This window comes from Lepidothrix coronata, unplaced genomic scaffold (assembly GCF_001604755.1).
Source record: "Lepidothrix coronata isolate B3197 unplaced genomic scaffold, Lepidothrix_coronata-1.0 Scaffold28, whole genome shotgun sequence".
Taxonomy (NCBI): domain Eukaryota; kingdom Metazoa; phylum Chordata; class Aves; order Passeriformes; family Pipridae; genus Lepidothrix; species Lepidothrix coronata.
Window position 1 is genome coordinate 279,550 of NW_016690208.1, and position 26,350 is coordinate 305,899.

The following is a 26,350-nucleotide window of genomic DNA, read 5'->3' on the forward strand; positions in this document are numbered from 1 at the left end:
GCAGCCCGGGCTGCACAGCTCTTTAGCAAAGGGCAGAGCTGCTGCCAGGGGCACTGAGCAGGGCAGGGATCCGTGGCTTTGGTCAGAGTGTCTGTTGTCAGGCAGGGCAGGGGGTGAGCTGGGGAGAGCCACAGCCAGGCAGAAAGGTTTTGCAAAAAAAAGGCGAGTTTTCTCTGCTGCTCTGTGCGAGCAAAGGCCTCACTGTTAGAACCTCACTAGTGGAAGTGTGGCAGCAGAATTTCTAGTTTTTGGGGCTGTCTTCCCCCTGAGCTGTTTTGAATGAGGACAAGCCAGGACAATATCTTCAACCCTGTGCTAATCTCCCCTTGCTGGTGCGAGGGGAGGGGGTGCTGCACTCCCTGGAGGCCACGGCACAGGAGCAACTCATTTTTCTTCCCCACACAGAGATGATGCCTTGCGTGTCTCTATTACTCTGCAAGGGCTTTTGGCTCCCTGCCCGTGGGAGGACACTGCCTGCACACATGTGGATCCCTGCTCCCCCATCCCCAGCCATCCTGTGTCTCCATGTGCCAACAGGCTATTCACTGGCACTTCCCTGCCTACTGGTTTGCATGGCTGTGTTTGCAAGTGTCTTTCTGAAGCACAACAGGACTATATAATTATGTAAATGCACACATGTCTCTGAGAGTTTTGCAGTCTCTTTGGGTTTTAGCACAAATCTCCTGACACTTGCTGGCTTATTCCCCTTCACTCCAAAGCACTTGCTGCTCTAATGGGAGGTTCATGTGAGCACCCCGGCTTTTCATGTTAAAATGAAGGGGAAAAAAGTGTGTTTCTGGATAGCACAGCTGGCAAGAAGAGCTTGAAACAAGCAGCAACAAAGGCTTCAAAACCTAGAAGGCAAAGGAAAATCCAAATTCTGCCTATTTTCTGTAGTTTTTTAATTCTCTGCAGTTTTTTAAACCAAGATCACAGTTCTGTGAGCAAGTCCAACACATTTGGAGAGAAAATCTGCAAAGGTCTCTGGTAGGCAGCAGCCAGGTAAGGCTCATGCACGGCAGTGTGAGAGCTGTCACACTGACGTGTGCTGTGACATCTTTATGCCCACGTGAACCTGAAGCTATTGGCAGTTCACATGTATGAGTTTGGGCTGTCCAGAGCTTCGCTGATTTGAAAAACCTGCTTGTGAACCTGCCTGTGAACTGTCTGTCACCGCAAACGAAGAACACCCACACCCTTAGTCCCTTTTTATCTCCGTCTACGCTGTGCACATTGCCATGGCACTGCAGTGCTTTCATCTCACTATCAGAGCCCCACAGCCCAGCCTTTGAAGCAATTTGCTCTGCCAGCTGAGGACCACGGAAAACCAAGGGAGTGTTTCCAGGTGGAACAGGGACAATGATCCATCTCCCATGGACTGAGAGCCTGGAGCCCACGGGAACTGGCTGAGCTCCCACCACCAAACAACGTCTCCGAGCCACGGGCGGGGAACCGACATACCTGTATATTTTATATCTGGTTGTAAATCCTTGACGATGTCTTTCCACAAAGGATAAGTAGCTCCGTGAGTGGTGGAAAGGCCCCCTGTCTGAAATAAGCCAATCAAACTCCTTGGAGACATGTTGGTTGGTAGCAGCTGGGTCCTGGTGGGAGGGCTGTACGAGTATATGGTCCCATATAAACAGGAGGTAGAGGAACTCAACAAGCCTCCAGTTCATGCTTTTCTGTCTGCCTTTTTCCTCTCATTCTTGCTCCATTCTGTGGAGTCCTGTTGAAATAGAGAGGGAATGGGAGGAAGGAGAGAGAGAGAGAGAGAGAAATGGAGGGGAGGAGAGGGAGGAGGGAGAGAAAGAGAGAGTTTAAAAATGGGAATTGCTTTGATCCTTTGACAACCATCTCTCAGGGTGCAAAAAGACAGGAAAAATCTAGTTTTAAAAGCCTTCAGTTTGCCTGTGTTACAGCTTAGAGTATTTGGCAGTTTTTTGTTCATGTGCCTAAGTGGTGCCTTTAACCTCCTGAGCATATATCACCTTTGAAATAACCAGGTCCTGACCTGAGCCATCCTCACCCCAGCTTCTCCATCATTTCCCTCGTGAAGTTCTCTGCAGTGCTGCAAAGGCGAGTGAAGGCCGGGCACAGGAGGTGGCTGCACCCCAGGCTACAATTACCCCTTTATTGTCCCTTTAATGCTGTGCCAGAGAAACGTGTCTTCTGCTTTCATGTCTCTCTGATGATCTGTAATCCATACTCCGTGCAACCTGAGCAATCTATAAAGACCCAGCTCTCACTTTAAAGTGTTGCCAAAAAAAGAAATAAAACAAAATAATTACCCAGGCTCCGGCGAGGAGCACACACGGACACACAGACACACACACACACACACAACCATGAAATCCTGCCAAACTCTGACAGATAAAAATGTCCTCAGCCTGCTTTCCTGCCTGGGTTTGGGGAGATGTGTGTCTGGTGGAGCGGGATGGGGTCTGTTGCTATTTCAGTTATGGTGGGACCTCCAGGCTCTTCCCAAGATCAAGGCTCTGCAGGGTGACATATTTAACACGCATATTCAGTGTAGGAGGTTTACTAGGGAGCTTCAGGGGATGCTCCACACCACCTGGAGCAGGGCACGCTGTCGCTGCCGTGGTGGGAGAGCGGCTGTCCCGCCGCACCCCCCGGCACAGCGCGGCTGAGGACAGCCCTGCCACGAGCCAGCTCCTGTCCCTGGCGAGTGACAAGACATATGATGAGTGGGAAGGGAAGCAGAGGGGTGAGGTGCCTTGCCAAAGGTTACTCAGCATGCCATGGATACAGCTGGAAGAGAGCCCTGGTCTCCTGACTCCCATTTCCAGCGTTTCAGCCGTTAGATCATCCGCCTCCGCAGTCAGGCTGCTGGCCCGATGCCCTTCCCTGAACAAAGCCATGTGCTCCCTTGAGGGCAGGTGAGGGGCTAGTTAACACCCTGCACCCAGTGTGTAACCCCCCACTTTCTCCTGAACCACAACCTGCTGGGTTGTGCTCCTCATCACTGCTCGGAAAAATTCCTCTCTCCACACTCAGAACCGGTTCTTTCTCCTGCCCCCCTCCTGTCCTTCTGGGTTTTGTGGAGGATATGCCAACACAGTGTGCACACCTGGGCAGGCAGAGCAATCTTAAGGCTGCACTCCCCACTCTAGGAGCTCAAACCTGGCCAAAAGTTTTCCCCCTGGTCAGGTGATACCCACCTATTTCTGTAAAACACAGTGTAGAGAGACTGCAGCTACTTTTTAAAGCAGGAGAAAGGCTATGCAGAGCTCTGCCACAGTGAGATTTAGTGTCAGGCTTATTTGTACATCTCCAGAAACCCTTCTGAGTCCACCATAAGCGCTCCAAAAGTTTACAACTCCCAGAGAGAAAAGGTTTTGCTAAGAGTGTAAGGGAGGCCAAACCGAGGTGCCACACACATTCCCACCCTGGCTGGTGTGAGCAGCAGAGCACAGACCAGAGGCCATCAGCATTTCTGCCTGGTATGGACCACCTCCCATGCTCCAGGAATTGTCACCAAGAGCACAGCAAAGCTCCAGCCCACGGCAGTGAGTGTGCAAGTCTGCTGTGCAGGTGGATTGAAGCCCTGGGTGTGCCAGGGAGCACAAGAGCCGAGTGTGAGCCGGGGTGTGTGGGAGCCTGCACGTGTGCACAGCATGTGTCAGTGGAGCTGCAGTGAGCTCAGCAGCGCTTGACAAGGCAGACTTGTGTAAGTCTGGTTAAAAATGACACTCAGCTGTTGCATTACAGGAAGAAATGAGAAAAAATTAAACATGGGGAAGTTTTTCTGTTTTTTGGTTTTTTCTGTGTTGGCCACGTGTAAACTTCTTCCCATTTGCAGAGGGAGTATTGTTATTATTAAACCTGATGGGACCTGCAGCTCCTGGTTGAGGAGGTTGTTCCTGTTCTGGAGATGTGTATTTAACATCAGCCTTCACCTGACTCCTACTTCACCCATACATAGGGCAGTTCTTGGTGCTTTAGTCCCTCACCTCACACAAAGGACTGGTTCAAGTCTACCTTAAAAAACAGGGGTTTGGGGAGTTTCCAGCCCCACACTGAGGGGATCAGAGCATATTCCAAGTGGGCTACAGTACACCTCTGCTTCCACTCACAGCAGTCATGAGCCTGAGGTGATTACTGGAAAAAGCTCCCAGCTGCATCCCACCCTCAGGATTTCCAAATTCCAGTTCAACAGTTTCTGCTGGCTCTCCATCCTTGCTGCTCTTGTCCCACCACAGTGGGATGCAGCTGCCAGCTCAGCAGCTTTGCCCTGAGCAGGATGTGCCATCACTGCTGATAACAATCAGGTGTTCTGCACATGTTGTCCAAGCTGGCTTGGTTGTCTGTTCATTAAACTCATCCATAACTACTTCCCTCATCAGCCAGCTTGGATCAGTTTTCCTTTAAATATTTCACTTTCTATTGAATTCCTCTTGCAAAGAAAGGCAGGGAGCTCTTACACACCAAGGTGGAGTGACAGCCCCCTTCCAATTCCCAGCACAGTGCAAGTGAGGACCAAACTATGGGAAGAGCCAAACAAAATGGGTTTAAGAGAAATCCCAGTGTGTCCTCCCACACGAGAACATCAGACACTGGGGAAATATCGGCTTGTGAAAGAAAGAAGATGTTCCCTAATTCCCCACACATACCATCTTCATCCTCCCTTCCTTTCCTTCAGGCCACAGTCAGAGTCAGGATGATTAGGGTTGTGATGGTACTTCACCAAGAGGTAAAACACGGGGAGAACATGCCTTGAGACCACTGGAAGAAGTGGCCACATCTCCAGTCTGGAAGCTGGATCAGTGCTGAGAGCAGGGAATGGTGCCTGAGGCAATGGAGGATGGCAGAGCACAACTGGGTCCAGACTGCTATCACACCATCAACTTTAATTTTTTAGTAGTATCTTTTTCCCCCCTGTAGCTGCTGTAGGGATGTTGTTTCACATTAAACATTAATACACTCCACAGGGTTGGTCCCCATGGAAGCTATAAAGCTTACTAAAGTGGGATTATTTTGTGTCTAAGGCAATATTGTGAGGTGCATTCAATCTAACTCCTAACGAGCTTGAATCTGAAATTAATTTGTTAGGTGTCTTTATGGGGCTCCACTGATGTGAAATATGTTCTGGGGACTTGGCAAAAGGGAAAAGGGAAGAAGCAGGGAGGTGATGTCTCCAAGACTATAACCCCTGGTTTAGAGACTCAAGGCTAAGTCTGGCACAGAAGGAATCTCAGCACTAAAGGGAAGGCTTGGAGGAGTCAGACACTGAGTTTTGATTCAGAAATCCAATGTTCTGCTCAATTCTGCCCCAGACACCCTCTAGGACCTTGGTCAGTGCCCTTGCATGCTTATTTTCGGCCTTACTTTCCAGTTACCAACATGGAGTCACAGCAGTATTTGTGTGACTGCTTGGACCATGAACTTGTTGGAGAGGCCAGAATCTGGTTGTAGCATCTACAACAATGCAAATCTGCTGCCCACATGACTCACAAGGTGTTCCTGTCCTACGAGCAATGAATGACAACCATCTCAGCCAGCTTTGTAAGGCAGCAGTTGAAAAAATCCAAGCTAAAAAGCTCCCTTTCCACTCAGCAGCACCACAGAGCAATGCAGGGAGCTGGGGCCTTCTGGTTCATGTCAACAAACACGATCATGCAAATGTCACATCTGTTAACAAACATGATCAGTGGGTGAGCCAGAACACGGGCTACAGTTCAGGGTAAATAAGTAGTGGGAGAAGAAAATGTTCCATGTGCTGATTCTGAGTCACATTCCAGTCATTTTCCAGCACCGTCCATCCCTCAGTGCAAGTGGAGGTTCCTGTTACAACCCCTTGCAGTTTATTAGGTGGCTTAAGGTGGCCTTTTTCTAATTCAAATTCAGTCTGGAGCATTAAATGTTCCTTATCTTATGAGTTTTCAGGATTCTTGGAGGAAAAATAGGCAAGTACTTTCTGTAAAGTGCAAGTTGTATTTGAATGTACACTTAATTTCATCGTGATTGATATCTGTGTGTTAATTATATTCTATTTTCGGCAATACCTTTGCTGTCACAAGGCAGTGCCTTTTATCCAAGGAGTTCAAATTGAATTAGAGACATTAATTAAAGCTCTCAGCACTCTAGTAAGGCAGGCAAGTTCTGTTACTCCCATTGTTTCTTGAAATAAGAAGAAAAGAATAGAGCTGGGTGTCTACTTAGCCACTTAAAATGTAATTTTTATACAGTGGGGTAGCTCAGAATGATAGATTTTGCACAAAATGATATTGCAAGGTCTTGTTTCATCTGGGGGAGGCTGTGCAGCCCCAGATCCCTCTATAAATGGGCAGACAGGATGAAATGCTCCGACTCTCCATTGCTTGCTGTGAACACTCCACTACTCCTCTGCCTCCTGGGATTTTCTACCTTTCTCCCAACCTCTTCACCTTTCATTTATGCCTTCTATTAGACTCAAATTGATCTTACACACATCCCTTCTGTTTCCCCCATGCTCGTTGGTGTGAACTGTTTCCATCAGAAACGCAGACCCGGGAAAGAGAAATTACTGAACATATTATTTGCAGCAAAGAAATAAGTCCCCTATCTCTTTAAGCTTCATGCACCAATAATTCTTCCTTGTGTCCCACATTTGGTTCTTGGCAGGTTGAGAGAGGCTTCTGCCTGCTGCCATTTACCAGAGGGAGGAGGCTAACAATTGCTATTTGTATCTGAAACACTTCTGTTCTGCAGCAACTTCACACAGTGCTTTAGGATGCTGATAAATTAGTAAGAGGCTGAAGTGTCAGGGGAGAGATGAAACAGCTTATGTTGGTTTAGAGCTCGACCCTGTAAAGTGACGAATGTCTGACCTCATTTCAGCAAACAGCTTAAGTGTACCCTTAATTTTAAGTAGGGATAAGCTCCTCTGGATTTTATTCAGCCATCTCTGCTTTGAGTTAACTGTGCACTCACATTCCTGCTAGACAGGTAACTAGTGCCCTACACCTTTAGGATTTAACTTGTGGCAGGTGCAACTGGAGCAATAACATTTATGTCCTGCCCCTAATTCAGAGGTGGCTCGTGGAAGTGCTGGAAGGCAGCACCCATGAAGCAGCTCTGCTTGTCCTTTGGGAACCCTGTCCAGCAAGCCAGCCAAGCTGGGGACACCTTTTCTGTCAGAGCCAGAGGAAAACAGGGAACACGGATGGAAAGGAATGGGGAAGCCAATCTGTCGGGGTTTGTTAAGTCATAGGAACTGCTGTGGATAAACTTGAGCTCTGGGAAAACAGAATTTGGGCACTTCTGACCTAGATGTCTTTATAGCTCAAACTTGCAGACACTGATATCTGACTGGAGTCAGGGATGGAGCTGCAATTCAGCAGTGGCTCCGAGTCCCTGGATGACTGTGGCATGCAACATTGTAAAATTCCAATTGGTTGTAAAGCTATTTCTTTATGGAAGTGGGATTTCACCGTTTCAGGCAGTGATGACCGAATTCCTCCCCAAAACTCGGTAACTCTGCACTGATTGGTGTCCAAATTTGCATTATTCTTTAACCATTACAGTTTTAAATATGCATGAGTGGCTAAACCTGTGGGATATTCATCAGCTGAAACATTTTTAGGTAAGGACAGGCAAGGAGAGAGGATGAGAAATACCTTTCCAAGAATACCAACACAGTCCACAAATTCCCTTCACTTTTGCCAAATTGCTCATGCTGAAAAAAATAACGATTGGGAGATGTCAGTGTTTGGGTAGTGAGAGCTCCAAGGGGAAACATTTCCAAATCTCTATTTCAAACTACTCAAGCTTTTTCTCCTTTTGATTTGTCTCTCCATCCTCTTAAGAGAGAACAGTGATAAAAATATTACTTTTGACCCCAAATGACTTCGAGGAGAAGAGACTTTTTTTTCTCTTCCGTTTGTCAACACTTTGCTTACAACTTGTCAGAATATTCAGTGAACCAAAACCACCCTACAAACCCTCCTTTATTAATGCAGTTCAACCAGCAGCCTAAAGGGAGCGGGTTTTGTGCAAGAACTCTAATTACTCCCTGCCTGTAACGAGGTGAGAATCACACTGGTAACAGCTCCGTACCTGCTTTCAGCTCGTTTGTCCCCACACTTCAGCTAATTATAAACCACCGGTGTGATGATGAGGAGGGTGAGAGGCGGCTTGAAACCAAGCAAGGCAGGGAGCAGCCCTCCACCAAGTCACAAGAGCAGGTGGTGCTGGACAGAGGGAGTTAAACCTCAATGGTCCTCATGACAAATCTACTGGGCAAGGGGCTCTGAATTCCAGGATCCTCAGGCTCTTGGTTTAAGGCTCTGTTTGGAGAGGAGAACCTCCTCACAGTGCTCAATAGTGCACACAGGTATGTGGTGAAGTGTCACAGGGCTGCAGAGGTGATGAAGGGTCTGGGGGGGAAGCCACATGAGGAGACAAAGGTTTGTTCATCTGGAGAGGAGACCTCATTGTGGTGTTCAGATTCCTCACAAGGGGAGGTGGAGGGACAGGCACTGATCTGCTCTGTCTGGTGACCAACAATAGGACCTGAAGGAACAGCTGGAGCTGTGTCAGGGCAGGGTCAGGTTGGATCTCAGGAAAAGGTTCTTCCCCCAGAGGGTGGTTGGGCACTGCCCAGGCTCCCCAGGGCAGTGGGCACAGCACCAAAGCTGCCAGAGCTCCAGGAGGGCTTGGACAACGCTCTCAGGGACAGGGTGGGATTGTTGAGGTGTCTGTGCAGGGCCAGGAGTTGGCCTGGATGGTCCTTGTGTGTCCCTTCCAACACAAGATACCCTGTGATTCTGTGATGTTGAAGCCAGTCCTGCTGCTCCGAGCCCGGACCGGTCCCACCGTAGGTGCTGCACGAACAGAAACCAGCAAGGCGGTCCATGCCCCAAAAAACTCACAATCTAATTAGGAGACCAAGGACACCAGATGGCCAGGGACAGATGGGGGAGCACGAGGGAACAGTGAGATAATACCGCTCAGCGGGCTGTGGAGCAGTGGTGTCAGCACACCAGCAGCCCGACTGTTGGCAGGATTTTGATAGCTATTGTCACAAATGAGAGTTAAAAATAGGGAGGCTGGATAATGAGCTCTCTTTGTAGATGTTTGTGAGGAACTCCTCTCATTTGTGAAGTGGCAGAGATAGGATGAATATAGATGATAATAATAATAATGATAAATTGCACTTTTCTGAGCTGCTTATTAAAAAAAAAAATATGATGGGTGGTGAGCAGTGATTTCTATTAAGCACTGCCCTGAACTTGAAATTATTCCTACTATTATTAAATTATTGTCCTAGCTAGTCCACTTCCCCATAATTTCATTCTAAGTTACACAAAAATGCAGCCCTTTCTTCTGTCTTCCTCTGTATTTATACACCTCATATCAAAGTCCAGTAATCTCATAAGTGTTAATAGATTTTTATCCTTGCAGTAGCTTTAGGAGATCGGGAAGTGCTGCTTTTTCCATTCTGCAGAATGGGAATTGAGGCACGGGGTAGATTAATGACTTGTCCCGGCTCATTTTATAACTGCTTCAGGAATTCAGCCCAAATCTCTTAAGTCTCAGCTCAGTGCTACATCTCCTTGCAGTACCCTTCCTACGCACCTTCCTGCTACTATTCCAGAATTAGCCGGGACTTGCCACAGAGCCGCTTAGAATTTTTTTGGATTGCTCATTTCACGTCAGGAAAATGCCAATTCATCAGAGGCAAAACACTTTGTAGAAATTTGTTGATTTAAGGGGGAAAAAAAAGGCATTTTGATCAAGTCAGCTTTTCTTTGGAACAGAATGTGTCGAGTGTTCAGTTTGGAAAGGATCGGTTCAAGATTGTGGTTTGTTTTTCATTACATGTTGAGTAATATACATTCAAAATCAAAATGAAGTGTTTTTCTTAAACAGCGTGTTTTGACTGAGCCAAAATAGATTTTGTAATTTATGCATAAGAGGAAATATCCAAATTCATTTAATACTGTTCTTGCATTTTGGAACAAGAAAACACCTGCAAACCAGACACGATAAACTGAACAAAAATCATACTATTCCCTACAGTTTCTACTGGAAATTTAGGAAGGAGAGTAATCTGAATAGTCAGTTCAGTGAGGCCTGTGTCAGGTCCAAAAACCCTGGGTTTGGGTTTCATGCCTGTTCCATCCCATGTGCCAGTCTTGCTTTTCTAATATATTCCCTTGCAACCATTGGGACCTGTAAGCAGAGAGACTGAAGGAAACGAAAATTGATGCCCAAACTGCCCTGAAGAGCAATAGTGCAACATTAAATGCAAGAAAGTCAACTCTTATCTCACATCTGACATTCCTTGCAATAATTTTGTTGTTCTGAAGTTTGTTCCTGGGCAGAGACTTTGCCACAAAAGCCACATGGAGTGACCCCACTCCATAGGGTTTGGGGAATGCAAACTACCACTGCTTATTGAGGTATGCTAAGAAGCTGAAGTTACCAAATGATCCTTGCAAATGGTTTATCTTCCCATTTTTCTTGTCTCTCAGCAAGGAGCTTAGCCTCTGACCTGGGTCATTTGTGTTCCTCTGTTCTAACTGGAGGAGCAGAAGGGATTAAAATCCAGGGGCTTCTCCTGGTACAGCTCCTGTTACTTGGATAATGACAGCCCTGCCAGCCAGGGTGACAAGCACCATTTAATTTGGAGCTTCCTTCTGGGCACCAGGTTCAGCCACCACTCAGCTGGATGAAGCCAAGGGAACCAGGGGCAGCTGAAAAGGGGAGAGAAAAGGGACCCTGAGTTGGCAACTGCAATTCCTGGCCTCGGGCAGCTCCGCTTTCCTCATCCCACTGAGCGGATGAGGAATTTGCTGTGGCCATAAAAATCTCCATGTGCATTTGGCCACACATTCTCCTTCAGGCTCTGTCTTAGACCCTCGTGCACAGTCCTGCCAGGACACTCCAGAGACAAGGTGGGACCTCCAGAGGACAGCCCAGCTCAGAGCTGTGCAGAGGAACAGAGCTGCACGTGGGACCAGGGTGAGAAGAGCTGCTCCCTTCACATCCCTGCAACTCCCTGAGGGATGCTCTGCAGAGACTTGGAGGTGTGTTCCACAAATCACTAATTTAAGTGTTTAGGATGGACTCCTTTAGCTCACAGGACATTTGTGTGAGACTGAAAACACCCAGATTCAGCCCCTTCTACAGCCCTGCCACCCCATATGGAAGTCATGTGCACACTGATGCACAGGTGCCTAAATTCAGGATAGGAATGTGAGCTAGAAAATGTATTAGCCCCAAAAAACACCATTTTATGGGCAGCTTGGAAACAGAAGTCAGAAATATTGAGTGCAGGTCTCCTGCTCTCAGAATGCACCAGCCCAGGCTCTGCCACTGCAGGTTCTCCTGGAAGGTCTATTGAAGTCAATGAGCCTTGGGTTGGATCTCATTGCAAAAAGATAATCAAATACCATATTAACTCTTAATTTGGAACAGAATATTAAATTAGAAGCTCGAATTAACCTGGAACTGCATTTATATAATGAGAAGGTTTAAAATCTGTGTATCATGAAGTTGGGAGAACTACCCAAAGCTGTTCTCACCAGCCCTGAACCCTGGAGCCACTGTACTGCAGCACTGCATTCCCACCTATTCCCTAAGCACTGAGCCTGGAAATCCCACTGAGACAGAAGAATGTGTGAAAAATAAAGCCATCTCACCCTTATCAGTAATAATCAGTGGAATCCAGAGGGTTGGTACCAGCTAAAGCCCAATCAATGCCAAAAACTGAAAAATCCCAGAGGATATTGAGGGTCTGCACTGGAATCTCACCATCACCAACACTCTCTCCCATCAGTTCTGCAACACAGATCTGCTGAAAACCAAAGGAATTCAGTCCTTGCCAGGATTAAAGACCAAAACCACTCAGGTCTGAGCATCTCCAATATTAAAGCAGTTTGGGAGCCAAGTTTCAGGCCACCTCTAGCTGTGAGGTTTATTTATTTCCTTCTTTGAGACGGTTCTGCTCTGTGCTAAATCCATCTCCTGACCACCTGGAGCGTTTGAGAGTCTTGGCTGTGATGCTTGTCTGTTTAGATAGACTGTAAGTAGAGCTGGTCAAAAATTTTTGACAGAACAGTTTTTCACAGGAAAACGCAGTTCTCTCGAAATCCAAACGTTGCACGGGAACATGTCAATTTTGACAAACTTTTTTACGTTTAAAGTGTCAAAACAAATCAGTTTGATTTTCTCTTTTCATTTCAGTCATGTTGAAATGTTTAATTTTGAGGAAATAAACACATTATTTTTATATTGTTTCAGTTAATTTGCTTTGACATTTTTACACATTTTGCATTGTATTGATATAAGTTGAAAATATACTGTTGATTGAATAAAATATTTGATGCTGTTTCATTTATTACATGTGTTACCATTAGACAGTGATAAATACTTCTCATGGCATTTTAGTGCTTCAGCACCACAGGAACGGAAAATATTGATGGTCCCAAATTATTATTACTTTTTAATTTTTAGGTCGTAAGAGCCTTGTGGGATCCTGGTTCTCCTTCAGGCTGAAGCTTAAAAAAAAAAAACAAACCCAACCACATATCAAAAGGCAAGAATTTGCCAAGGAAATAGCATGTCCATTTTCCAGGCAGGTCTGTCAGCTCAATGACAGCATGGCACAGCCCCACTCCCCTCTGCACACCAGAAAACCAACTTCTCCGCTTGCTAAAGATAAAAAAGGAAGAAAATGCAGATTTTCCCAGAGTGGAATTCGTATGCAATGTTTTCATGAGCATCAGGGATTTGAGTCTGAATACCATTGACCTCCTGGGGCCTTTGGCTTCCAAACCACTTATGTACTTTTAAAAGATATATTCCACCTCCTTCTTGGAAGTCTACCTGCTCGGTTGTTTGGGTTTTTTTCTTGTTTTAAACCACATTTTTGCTCCTCCATGCATAGGCTCTGAATTTCTGCCATTGCTTCTGTGCTGGTGGTGGTGACAGTGAGTTGAAAACAAGGGCAAAGCAAGTGGCAAAAGGGAGGGCGAGAACGGCAGCGCAGAGTGAGCCTGGAACGAGGCAACTTATTGATCCCTCATTTCATGGAGGGAAATGTCCCCAGAGGGTCCTGTGCAGCTCAATAGGAGATGGAGGCAGGGCTGGATGGCCAGAGGACACACAGTCCATTTTAAATGGGGAGAAAAGCAGGACCCCAGCGTGAGGCTGTGCCTGATGGTGGATGGAGGGAGAGGCAGAGCATGACCAGCCTCCTTCTCCCTTCATCAGGGTAAAAGGAAGCTCCAGCAGGTACTAAGGGCTGCTCCTTCCCACAGAGGCCATGCCTGACCATTGTCTCTCCCTTCTCCCCCCTTTCATGAGGGTAAAAGAAAGTTCCAATACATAGGAAGAGCTGCTCCTTCCCATCAAAGGTTCAGCACCCCTGGGAGAGAGGGGTCAGTCCTCACCACCACGGTGTTTGTGCAGTGGGAATAACAAGGAGAAGCATCCCCCACCTTTGGAGGTTTATTTACAGCAGCAGAGGGGGGTTTTCTGTCTGCTTTTCCTCTTAAAGAGACCTGCCTCGACCACCAGGCACTGTGGTCAGAAATCTGAATTTCCCCACGCAGCTGCTGGGAGGGCACCTCTGCATGCAGATCTGTCTGGATGTCTCCTCGTGCTCCAGCTGGCCTGTCACTATGGATTACAGCTTTCAGCTAATAGTGAGCACTGCTGGAGTCTGAGACTTCCATTAAAAGCCGAGGTTTCCACCTCCCCGCCCCACAAATGCCTCCATCCCAGACGTGGCCTCATCTCTGGGGTGGGGAAGGAGCAAAGTGCCTCAATTTGTTTCTGTGTTAGGCAACAATGGAACAAGTTGAAGGCAGAAAAAGAGGTTTGAGGATGATAAATCCTGAACACCGTGGACAATTTACTTGAAAGTTGATCTTACCCCTTGTCATCAGCACATCTGTGGTGCTGGAGCCCTATCCCTCTGACAGCAAGGGTACAATGGAGCACTGAATTACCCCCTGGAAGAGTCCTTGAGGGAAATGCTTCATTACTCCAAGCCATATTGTGGAGTGTCTTTGGAAAGCAGGAATGCTCCTGCAGGGAGGGATTGCCCATCCATGCCAGACTCTGCAAATCATCAGCCCTTCATGGCCAAAGGAATTGAAGGGTGAGGACAGATCCAAGAGAACTGGCCTGGGCACTTGACCTTTCCCCATTGCCAGGAGGAAATCACTGAGCAGGAAGAACAGCACATGCTCCACCAGGCTCTACAGAGGGAGGGAAGAGGGTCTGGAAGAATTCAGAGCTGTTTGTAAAGCAAACACTGCTGCTTCAGCACAGCCTGTGCAGTTGGCCGGCACTGCCATCACCCGTGGGCATGCTGAAGGGTGACTTCCAGTTTGGCAAGTGCCAGGTGCCATCACAACTCCTCCTGCTCCAATGGAGGCATTCAGGAAAGACTTCTATGTGAATGCTGAGAGATTCACACCTTTGGGGCTGGGGGAAGGACAGGACATGCTGAGTGGCAGTTCACAGTTTCACTGGCACGGTGTCCTGCAGTCCCCTCCACCAGCACACTGCTGACTTCTGCTGCATCTCCCCCGCACTGGAGAGATCCTACATGCCTCTGCAGCTTCCCAAAGTGACTTTGGCTGAGAGCAATCCAGAGCAGGCGTCACATTCGTGTCTTCAACAGCCTGACTCCCAGAAAGATCCTGTGCAACAAGCTGGCCAAATCCAAATCTGAAAAACACCTCCATCGCTGGTCATGATTAATTAATTCTGCTTCGACATTCCCCAGGGCACCTAGCAGCTAGTCAGAGCTGCCAGAGACAGAGACACTGCTGTGGAAAAGGAATAAACAGACTTTCCTCAACTGCAGAGGTGGAATTTGATAATAAATAGCTAGCTAGATAAATAATTTTCTGTGAGTGTTAAATTAAATGCAGAACAGGAATACAGCTGGCTTATCCCTGTGAAATCAAAGGTGTTTGGAAGGAGTTTCCAGAGAAAGAAGAGTATTTAGAGTCTACCGTGCTCATGAAGACATAGCCTGAAGTTATCCATCATGGCTAATGTGACTGTTTACAATGACAGACAGCTATTCCTGGACATTTTATTCTTGGTATAATATTCTCAAGACCAGAGCAGCTCAAGGAAACTTCCTTCTAATTTACATCTCTGTTTTCTCCCTCCTCCTGCCCGGATTGCAGACCAGGCAACATCTCTGTTCCCACAGCGCCCACACGGTCTCTCCAACCAGCTGTTGTGGGCTTGGCCTGTGTTCCTCAGGGAGCTGCAGCTGTCAGCCCAAAGTACAGGCTCTTGAGCCTCTCCTCCTGTGTGCCCTTTCGATGCCTCTGTCCCCTAAACCCACAGGCCCTGCCCAGGTTTGTGCATGCCCCACACAGCAGAGGTTGCAGTGACAAACCCGCGGGGTTTGAGGAAGTCAGCAGGAGCTCCGGCGACATCCCGGATCCAGGTACAGACCTGGGAGTGTGTTGTAGCGAGCAGATGGCTGTCTAATCCCTGCCAGCATGGCAGCCCCGGTGTGCAGGGAGCACCCCCAACCCCTGTCTCATTGAATATGCACATTCACAGCTGATTTTACTCGAGCACGGCAAGTCCCTGTGCACAAACCATCCAGATAAATCCTCAGTTGAGGTCCTGTCCCAGCAAAGAGGGCAGATCTGCTGGTTCCCTTTTGCCCACACATCTCCCAGTCCTGTAAGTCTTTGCTGCCCCTTTGCCCTCTGTATCCCTGAGGGTACAAGTCCACCTTGCAGGTATGTTGATGTTCTCCTCCCAAGACATTCAGTTCAGACTCTGCTCCCATAACAGTGAGCATTCCGAGAGTGCAGTGGGTTCCTCTGCCTTTCTTCACACCTTTGTCCAGAAATCAGTTCAGATCATCCCTTCCTCCCTCTTTACTCTTCACCCACCGTGCTCCTTCTTTATCCACCCCAGCAGGCAGAGCCAAGACATGTTATTAACACTTGCCACTTCGTTAGCAATCCTCTCCAGGAGGAGCAGAGGAAGAAAGAGGGAAATGTGCAAAAAAATAGAGTGTCAGGAAACTCGGATTAAAGGAAGAGTAGCAAAGACTTGAAGGTGTGAATGAGAAAGTGCAGGACTAGAAGAAGTATGAGAGAAATCTAATGGGTGAGAAAGAGATTTATAATTAATCCATAGGCTAGTGAGAAAGTGGGGAATGAAAGCCAAGAGCACAGGATTCTCTATATGTTCTTCTCCTGATTTAATCTGACTTCAGACAAATCTTTTTACTTTCTCCTTTTATCTCCCATCGCTCTGGACCCTTTGAGTGTGTGTTATTTGAGGTATGAATTGTCTTTAACTGCCTGTAGCATAAAGGGAACTGCAATCACAGGCACTGAGGATGCGAGACATTGTTTTTAACACATCCTAAAATTAGGCTCAGAAAAGTGCTTGGGGATTGTCTGCCAATGTTTATTAATTCAGATTGAATTCATTAGACAGTTACTGTCAAAAAATGGGGTGGGAAAAAAAATTAAAAGAATCAAATACACAACTGCATTATTTCTTAACTTAAATGCTTTCTGATGAGGTGTTTGTTAAGTGGATCTAGAAAAAAAGTGAAAAAAAAAACCAAAACCAACCAAAAGTGGAATAATATGGCTATGGGAAAAAAAAAAAGGGATTATGCTTCTCTGCTAAATGTAAATATTGAAGTGATTTTCTACTACCCTTTCCTTCTAGTCTCAAATATAAAATCTTTTCATTCTTTCCCTGCCACACTAATTATATCTAAATACCTTAAAGTAATTTTTTCCCCTTCATTTTTTGTTCCAGAACCAAACTGATGGGAAAAAAAAGAGAAGTCATTATTCACCTATTCCTACCAAGAATTCCAATAACTGTCTGTCAGATCTTCATAACAACATGAGGGATATCAGCAAGGCTGAGTTTCTGGGAATTTCTTAAGCTGACAACTTTCAGAGTCCTTTGCTCTCTTCTAGTCTAAACCTGCATTCAACAGAGAAATTAGAGTGAAATAATTAGATTTACAGAAAAATAAATGAGCAAATCCTTGTATCGAAAGGGAGAGAAAAGTTCCCAGGAAATGATCTGAGGGTGGATTTACTTTTTCCATTAGAAATTGCCACATAGCGCTGGTTTATTTTAAGACGGTGACACAATCCCTTTTCACCCTCTATTTCTCTGAATTCTTTCTTTTCACTTCTCCTGGCTCTCATTTTTATTTTTTTTCCAGCACCACTACCCCTAACACAGAACCAAACAGGCACGAGGTCCCTACAGAAAACTGGAACGTGGGACGTCCAAGTGCATATGACATTAAGCAAAAGAAAATAGCAGAGCTCCCTGAATCAGCAATCCCTGACTCAACTCCCTAAAGAGCTCTTGGAACACAGACACGCAGGGATGGGAACAGCCTGTTCCAGGGATCCTGCTCCTCAGGCCTCATTTGAATCTGTTGTCATGTCTGGTCTCCCAAGCACAGGACCCTCCTCACAGCCACCCACCAGCAGTCTTTGTCCCAGAGGTATTTGGGAAGCATCACCTGCTTAGCTTCCAGTGGATTTAAAGAGAATTGGGCACATATATAGGAACTGGGCATCAAAATATCTCCAGGTGTTTCCACATTGCCAAGGATCTTGGCTCCTGTGTCCCTTAGCCATAGACATTGCACTTGCATTTGTTTGCTCTTGGGGTTTTTCTTCAGGAGGAAAGAAACTTCCACTAAGAAGTAACCCAGTTCTGGGTATATTTTGCTTTATTAACGTCAGTTGTGGGCAATATGAGTGAGCACAAACCCTCCAAAGGCTTATTGTCATCCTCCACAATCCTCCAGCACTGTCCCAGCAGACCCTGCACGCTTGAACACTCTGCATGTGGGGCATGGAAAATGCATCCTTGAGCCTCTTACTACAGAAAGTCTGCATTATTGAGCTGGATATCAGTCCTCATATCCTTTCAAGTGCTTGGAGCTTTAAAATCACACCTAAAAATAAAATCCAGAATGGGTCTCAGCTCTCCTGTTGATTTCCTTTTCCCCAGCTCCAAATCTTATAGCTGGAGGTCTGCAGACAAGCAGGAACGCTGTGCAAGGGCAGCAGAGTGTGTGTTTGTCCCCAGCACCTCTGGCCACCACTATTATGGCCCCCGAGGGAGGGTCATGCCCCAGCATCAAAGTTATCTGAGCCACGAAGGGTTTGGGCACTGCAGTTCACTGGTCTCAAGGCTCTACAAAAAAAGCTGCCTTGGAGGAGCAGCAGCGAGGGAAAAAAGTGCAGCCACGGACAAAATTTCTGCCTTCAGACTCGAAAACAAAGTAATGAGAAGCACTGCAGGAGAATCCACTGGCAGGAAGAACTTATCAGCCTCTTTTGCTCTTCTTTTTAGTGTAAGCAGCTTTATCATTAATTGCTATTTACTGCCTTGATTCAGGCTCCTTAAAGCACAATGCACAGCTCTTTGTGTGTGTGTTTGCACCTGCACCTCGCTGTGGGTGTTGTGGAAGTCCCCATTTCTGTGTGCAAGGGAGGGATATTCCAGTAAAAGGACGACTTTGCCAGTGGTCTTGGGCAAAGAGGAGAGAAATTAATTCAGGACAGATTTCTAAAGGTTGAGCCATTTTGCTGGGGTGGAGGGGAGACAGATGCAAACCAGTGCTGCTTTTGCCCAGCGCTGGAAATGTGAATACTCAGCACTGCTGACGACCAGTCTTTGGGGGGGTAATATTTCCTGAGGACAGGGGATGCTGAATTCTTTAAAAAAAAAAAAAAAAAAATCCAGATTTTTCCCTCACTCCAAACTTGGATCCGAGTTCCCTGGGTAGTTGAGATTCACTGTGTGAGCTGGAGGGCTCAGAGCTGCAGCACTGACTGTGAGAGATTCGGCTCCTGTGCATGGAAACACATGCATTTAAAAAGCTCTTCTGGAAGCTATCAGCCTAAGTGACCTGCCCAAGGTCATATATAACATGTTGGTGACAGTACCATGATTGAACTATCTCGCTACAGCACTGCTTTATTCACACAGTGCTCTTGCATCCCAAAACAGCCTCTGCTCCTGATCCACTGCTCCCTTCCCCTCCTTATCACAGTCTCCTTAGAGACACATCTGTCCTGTGCTCCGTAAACCATAATATACCTGCAGTCTTTTATTCACTATCTGTCACCATGCAGTTTTATTACATATCCCTGAATTATCCAGCCTAGGCTACAATCTACTTATTCCTGCCAGCCATTCTCCCTTTCGACCCTCACCTCACCTTTCAGCCTTCTCAGTGTTTTGAGTCTTTCAGGCACTTGAAATGCAGGGACAATTCTGATTCTCTGGGGGAAATCCAGCAGAATTTCACTGAGGCCAGTCTGCTGGTCTCCCTCTCTTTTCTAAATACAGGTGGTTGGAAATCAGAAGCTAGCAGTGGTCTCTGCAGTCCCATTTGAACCAATCCTTCAAGAATACTAACTCACAGCTGCCATTTTAAAGCTCTGTTCCCCATTCTTGCCGTCTATAAAATTTTATTCCCCTCCTCTCTCTGCTCCTTTCATCAGAAATCAATCTTCCAATAATGCAGGTAAATTGCAGTCCTACCTTATAGCTATTTTTTTGCATGCATCTTTCTCGTGAATTTTGCAGAACTAAAGCTCCCTTGTCCATCCTTCCCCTTTCCAGCCAAGCCCATAAGCACAGTAATCATCACACCTACACAACACCTCGCCAGCAGAGTTGCACCTGCTGGTCACATCTCTCTCCTGTTTGCAATCCAGGAGGCACAGGAATCATTTGTCCCAACGTGGCAATTTGCCTCAGCATTCACACTTGCCTTGCAGGTGAACTTTGTGTTCCTACCTGCCAGCTCTCCCCTCCTTCCACCCAGCCCCACACACCCCTCAGAACTTAATTCCACCTATTGGTGTGCTTTCCTCACAGCCATCAGCTGTCCATCCTTCCCACTTTTCTGGGAGGAACTGCTTTATTCCCTGTCTCAGCCCCAGAGCAGATGACCATTGAAGAATAGTCTCCTCTCTGCTCACTCATGGCCACTGGAGAAGGAGCCCTCAACAAGTGTCACTTGTCAAAGCTGAACATCCCTGTCTGCATACAACAGCCTGTCCTCTCTGCACCCAAATGTCTTTCTTCAGGAACAGGATAAAAAATGGCTGAAGGGAAAGGAAGGGAGTGGAGAAAGGCAGGTTCCTCCTCCCTCCCAGCAGCGTGGCCTCGGCGATGGTGGATGACTACAGGCAGGATGCAGGACTGTGTCCAGCACACAGGAGGCACTGCAGGAGGCACCTCGAGACCCTCAGGTGCATGGGAATACGGCTCTGGGGAGAAAATGTGGGGAGGGGACACGGCTCCATAGCTGATCTCTCTCCACTGTGTCACTGCTACCAGGCTGGTTTGGTTAAAGCTCAAGGTTTCATGCACTTGTCTCTGCCGCAGCCTTCCTGCGTCAGCTTGGGCAAATTCTTTAAGGTGACATTTTACAAACACCTTGGGGGCTGATTTTCCAACTGTTCCCCATATCCCACTGTGATATTTAAGGTCCTGTCTTCTAAAATGTTCCACTACCCTGCCACTGACTAGTTTCAAAATCTGTCAAGGCAAAACTGCAAACTGAAGTGCTTCCAGTGACTCTAACAGGATTTGAATCGATCCCCGAGCCGTGTGCTGCACTTCCTCTGGTTCTGAGCAGAGGTGATGGCATTCCCTGTTTCTTGTCCTCCTCCTCTGTCCAGACAGCAGGCCCTTCAGGGCGGGAAGCTTGCATCCACACAGTTCCTAGTGCTGGGAGACTCCAGGCTCACCCAAGCTCTGCATCATCCCACAGATAGCGGCGGTGATGGAGGAAACCGAGATGTGCAGCTCAGGGTCACAGCAGCTGCTCATACCCACCCCTTTTATGTCCTGCTCCAGTATCTACTGTAATCACTGAAATTACTTTTGTGGGAGGTGACACAGAGGAAGAGATTCCTGGATTGATATTCTGCCTGGCATTGATGAAAACCTTTTTGTAATACCTTAATCCAGCACCCACAGAAGAAATTTGCTAATCTCTTGCTGACTTAGCTTCTAGCAGGATCGACCATAGCCAGTCATATTACCTGGCCAACCATATTATGTTCTTTTTATGCAGAGAGAAAATGTCCTTCCTGACCCCAGAAGATGGTCAGCCTTTGCTTTGAAGCATGAGATCTGATTACCATTGTCCCAGATTGCAGGGCTGCAAATGCTATTAATTGCTACAAAGTTACGTAGCCTTTTACACTTCAAATCCACCCGGACTTTCATCTCAGCCACATCCTGCAGCAGGGAATTGTGTGGCTTCACTATACACTGAAGAAAGGACTATTTCCTTTTAATTTGCTTTAAAAGTTGTGCCCTTTAATTTTGATGTGCCCCCTTGTTCTTGTATCATCAAAGTGTTAAAATGCTTCTGATCACTTTTCATTTTAACCTTCATATACCTTTGCACTGGAACCTGAATTTCCCTTCTCGCTCCTCACTTTCCCAGACTAGATAAACTATTATTTCCAGGCTTTCTTTATTTAACTTGTTAATATTTGTAAAGCAATTTAAAATGTATTAATATGGTTCAATTATAATATCACTCCTATTTTCCATGCTTCCTTTTAATGTCTCAAGTGTCCATCTAATTTGCCATCAATCTCCATTGATTCTCCCTCTGATGATATGTTAGTCTTTATAATATCCCGGGGAATATTTCTTCTGCCTTCCTGACCAGCATTTTGGAACAAAGAAGCTGAAAGCTGACGGATCATAAACATGATTCACTCTGCACTCAGCATGTGTATGGATTTGCTGTTGCTCGGGCTTTGATCCTGGAAATAGGTTTCATTATGTCTGTGGGGCTGTAATTAAAAATTTGTCTGTGTGATTCCAGTCGCAGGATCGGGCTCTTTGCAGTCAGGATTGCACTGGGTCGGCCACACCTGAGCACAGGAGTGAAACCAAGTCTGTATTTGATATTTTTGAGCAATATCTGAGCACTCAGTGACATATCCTGCAGCAGTGGGGCCCTTGAGACAACGAGGGCGAATTGATATCTGTCCAGTCACAAATAGGGGAGAAAAATGAGACATGGATATTCACTCCTTCTCTTTCCCATAGAAAGTTGGAGACACCCAAGGAGACTATGTGGTACCAGATGTAAAAAAATTCTAAGCAAAATATCTCGCAGACAACTCATAACTTACTCCATTGCTGCAGAATGTTATGAAAACCCAAACCATAAATGGAGACAGTAAATAAACAGTCACACACAGCATCTTCCTGGTGACACTGCACATGACAGCCCTCAGACAACTGACTGCACGTCCCCACACAGCTGAAAGGTTATCCCTGGAGTGACAGCACCCATCCATGCCCTTCTGATCCCTTCGCTGTCCCTCTGGTTTGGTTAGACCACTTCCCAGTTTCTCCCAGTCTTAGCAAGGCCTGATCCAGCTCCACCACCAAAGTGTCAGCAAATACCTCAAGCAGCACCTCCAGTTCCAATCAGTCTTTTAACTTTAACTCTTCTCCCCCAAGAAGCAAATAAGAGGATTGATAAACATGTATCTCTAATTGCACAAAGAGGATTTTATCAAAATATTTCTGAGAACTCAAGTTACTTTAAGCCAACATCCTATAAATATTGTGGGGGAAATCCTAACTGGTCTCTTTTCCCTGGTTGATTTAGATTTATCTGTTCACTGGCCTAAAACATGGTACAACAACCCTCCATCATTTTCAAATACTTTATAGTTCTCTTTTAGGAGAGTGGAAATGGCAGATAAACACATTATCAGCATTCTCAGGCATAAAACAGCAAAGCCTGGAGTTGTTTTGCAGAAGCAACTCCGAATTTGGACGACATGACAATAAGCAATTCTAGAAATAGCTGCTGCTCTTAGGGCTACGTTACAGAGATCCTTGTTGCTGCTTTTTTTCTCTCTGTTCACAGTTTTAGCACAAACACTGTGCTGTCTTTGTTAGCTCTTCCCTTTGACTTCCTCAGTATTTCTCAGGCATCTTTCAGTCTCACCTTGTACCTCCTGAGCTCTCCGTGCTCCCTCAAAACACACCTTTGATTTTGACTGCCAGTCTCCCTCAGCACAGAGCAGTGTGGGAAATGGCTGGAATAACTCTAGCATCCTCCTGCTCTGGGCAGGGAGGGGGTCTGAGCCAGGAGGGACCCAGAGCCACATATGTACCCCAGCATATGTCTGAGGGTTCGCTTACCCACTCACCATCTGTACCTGCTGGAAGAGCAGCCACATGCCCAAAGCTGCCAGGCTGCTCCAGCACCCGCATCCTGCCTCGCTGCTGTCTGTCCCACTGATCCCAGAAGTCCAGCTAAAGATTCACACCCGCTTATCCAGGTCCTCCTGCCTACCCTGAATCCTCAGCCTCCTCCCCAGGGTCACAGCTCATTCCCATCCATCCTTCCTTGGTTAGTTTTAGGTTTTTTGTAATTTTCTGCCTCTGAACTACTGAACACGTCTTTTTTATTTATTTTTCTGGCCCTGCAGCCTCACCTGGAATGTGAGGCTGCCCACAGGAGGTGATGCTTTTAAAGCTCACCGTGTTTCCCACCCTGCTTAGCAAGTCAGCATCCACAACTGCAAGGATAAATTACCACAGAGGTCTCCAGTGTTAGCAATGCATCTGACACCCTCATGCACAGCTACAGCAGGGCAAAGAGATGGCTAAACGGGATCTGTTGTGCCGACTCAGGACTTCTGGCCAGAACTGCATCCAAAATCATGATGGACACAGCAGAGTCTAGAGCACAGGCCAGGTTCTAAATCACACTCTAAATCAAAGGCTAAGAAAGAGATCCTCACTCACCACAGAGCCAGTTAACAGCCCTGGCTCCGACAGCCTGGGATGATTTACAGCAAGTGGCTGCAAGCTTTTCACAGGTACTGCTGTACAACATATTCCGGCTGGAATATGCATAGATATAAAAGTCCAAGTTGTGAGAAGATCTGTCGTAAGGCTCCAGGCTGCATCTTCTATAAACACCAGGTGAAAGGACGTGCTGCCTATCGGGATAACCAGGAGACAGATCCCAGGCACGAAGAGACTGCAAGATCCAGAGCTACTCTACTGGAAATCAGGAGTGCGGAGAATGGATGGGAGTAGGAGAGCTCCCTCTACTCCTACATTCTGTTTTGATTTCCAACAAAAAGCCCTGGAGCAAATTGTTTTTTCTGGAGCTTCTCTTACGTGTGAGAACCTCTCATAGCTTGGTTTGCAAGCTTTTGTGTCGCTGCTTGGTATGTGTCAGCCCAGGGCTGACTTTGCTGTAATTCCTGACCCTCTGGGAGGGAAGATGTCGCTGTGATGGCAACACTCCATCGAACAGTGCCCACTGCTACCAGACACAGAGAATTGCTCTAGGGCCTGAAAGCCATGCTGGTGCTCCTGGCACCTCAGCTTCTACCTCTGCCCAGCATTTCCATCACCAATACAAACAGTGAACAACAACAGTGTGTGTCTGGCAAGGGCTGTTCACTCCCTCCTCCTCTGCAGGCCACCATCTGAAGCTGGTTTACATTATTCACTCCCATCAGTTGCTGCCTCTCTGACTTACTGTTATTCCTATTGCCAGTGGAATAGATGATCCATCAGCAGTGCAACTAGTAGTTTTTCTGAAACAGGAGCCAGGAATCATATGTATGGAGTTTAAGCAGTTGGGGATGCTATGTCAACACCTAGAGACGTGCCATCACCAGAGCTGCAGTGGCTTTGGTGGCACCCTGGGTCCCCTTCTCACCCAGCACTGAGCTCCAAATGGGCCTGTCAGGGACACAGCAGAGCTCTGTGCAGAGCTGAGCTCTGCCAGCTGCGCTGTGCAGGCAACAATAAGATGGATGTAGAGCACATGACTTCAGAAGAACAAACAGCAAAAATAAATAAGAGAGTCTTTCTCTCCCTCCTGTGATGCTGCTTGCAGGTCCTGCCTCAAGGCTGCAAGAAAACAGCTCCCCAAGCAGGGGGCTGCAAAGGCTGAGACATGTTGTGTTATACTCCCCAGCCCAAGTGCACAGGGAATCCTGGGCCTGACTTAGCTCCTTTTCAAAATGACATGTTTATACCCAGTTTACACCACCTTCACTTAGGATCTGATCCAGCATTCCTGAAATAAGCTTGATTCTTTCAATAGCCTTCAGCTCAGCCTGAATCAGCTGCTCCTCTGATTTCTGCTCTTCCTTCTGTTCCTCCCTCCCACTAGTCCCAGCACTTTTCCTTCCCTGACCTAGCCTATCCATCCAGCAACAGCCACCCCATGCCTACTCTCAAACCTTGGGGAATGCCAGCTCATTTGCCTAGTCCGGCTCTGCCCATGCTTGTTTCTCTCCAGACAGAAGAACCCAGCAGATATACCCAGTTTCCTTTCCCAGGCCTCTCTGCTTGATAATATTTCCCTTTTCCACACCCATTGCAGCCACGAGCTGCTTCAGCCGTGTGCTCCCAAGCTCCAGGCCCAGCAAGTCAGCTGGATGTGGCCGTGCAGAGGCACAGCCAGCAGGGAAAGACCTCCCCTGGCATCTGGAACACTCTGGGGTACCACACACCACTGGCAGGTACTTTGCCCTGACTCAGCTCAGCACCATTCCATAGCTCAGCATCCTGCTCCAGCAACCATTTCCAGGGAAGGGGGAGAACCCCAGGACCAGCCCAGGGTCCGAGGGTCTTCTAGAAGCCAGATCTCCTTGTGTGTGCGTGGATATTCTCCCTCTCTGGGAAGCTGCTCTGTGTGGCCTGGAAGGAAATGGGCCAAGGTCCTTACGGTTGTTAAAAATCCCGTGATACTTTTGCGAGGGGGGCGGTGTAAATCAAACCACCGGGCACGAGCTCCCTCGCTCCGGGTAATTTATATTCTGCCTCACTAAGTTCATCTCTGCACTTCCAATGCATGAAGTGATTTTTCACTTCCCCTGTAGTATTTGCTGGCACGGAAAAGCTACTGGGCTCTGTCCCAGAAGTAGCTGCATTTCATCACCGGGTGAACGATCCCTGCGCGCACCGGGCCGGGCCCCCGCGGGCTCCGCTGGCCCCGCGGCTCCGCAGCGGGAGGACTCGGCCCCGCACCCGTCTGGCACCGAGCGCCCGCCCCCGGCCGCCCCCGCCTTATGGTGGGCGCTTGGCCCCGCTCCGAGGGGATGCGCGCAGGGGATGCAGGCGGAGGGGATGGGCAGAGGGTGCGGGAAGGGGGTGCGGGCGGGGGATGAGGGAAGGTGGTGCGGGCAGCCTATGCGGGAAGGATGATGCGGGCAGGGGGTGAGGGCAGGAAGATGCGGGAGGAGGATGCGGGGCAGGGGACGCGGGCAGGGGATGCGAGCGAAGGATGCGGGGAGGGGATGCGAGCGAAGGATGCGGGGAG

General features: G+C 47.4%; 1 protein-coding gene across 1 annotated transcript in view; it reads right to left on the bottom strand.

Annotated features, from left to right (window-relative positions):
* BRINP1 (BMP/retinoic acid inducible neural specific 1) overlaps window positions 1–26,350 on the bottom strand; it is a 91,729-nt gene that overhangs the window by 61,493 nt on the left and 3,886 nt on the right. Inside the window, exon 2 of the mRNA XM_017810416.1 lies at window positions 1,462–1,729. Coding sequence (XP_017665905.1) covers window positions 1,462–1,679 — 218 coding nt within the window. The 5' untranslated portion in view covers window positions 1,680–1,729. The remainder of the gene's footprint in view (window positions 1–1,461; window positions 1,730–26,350) is intronic.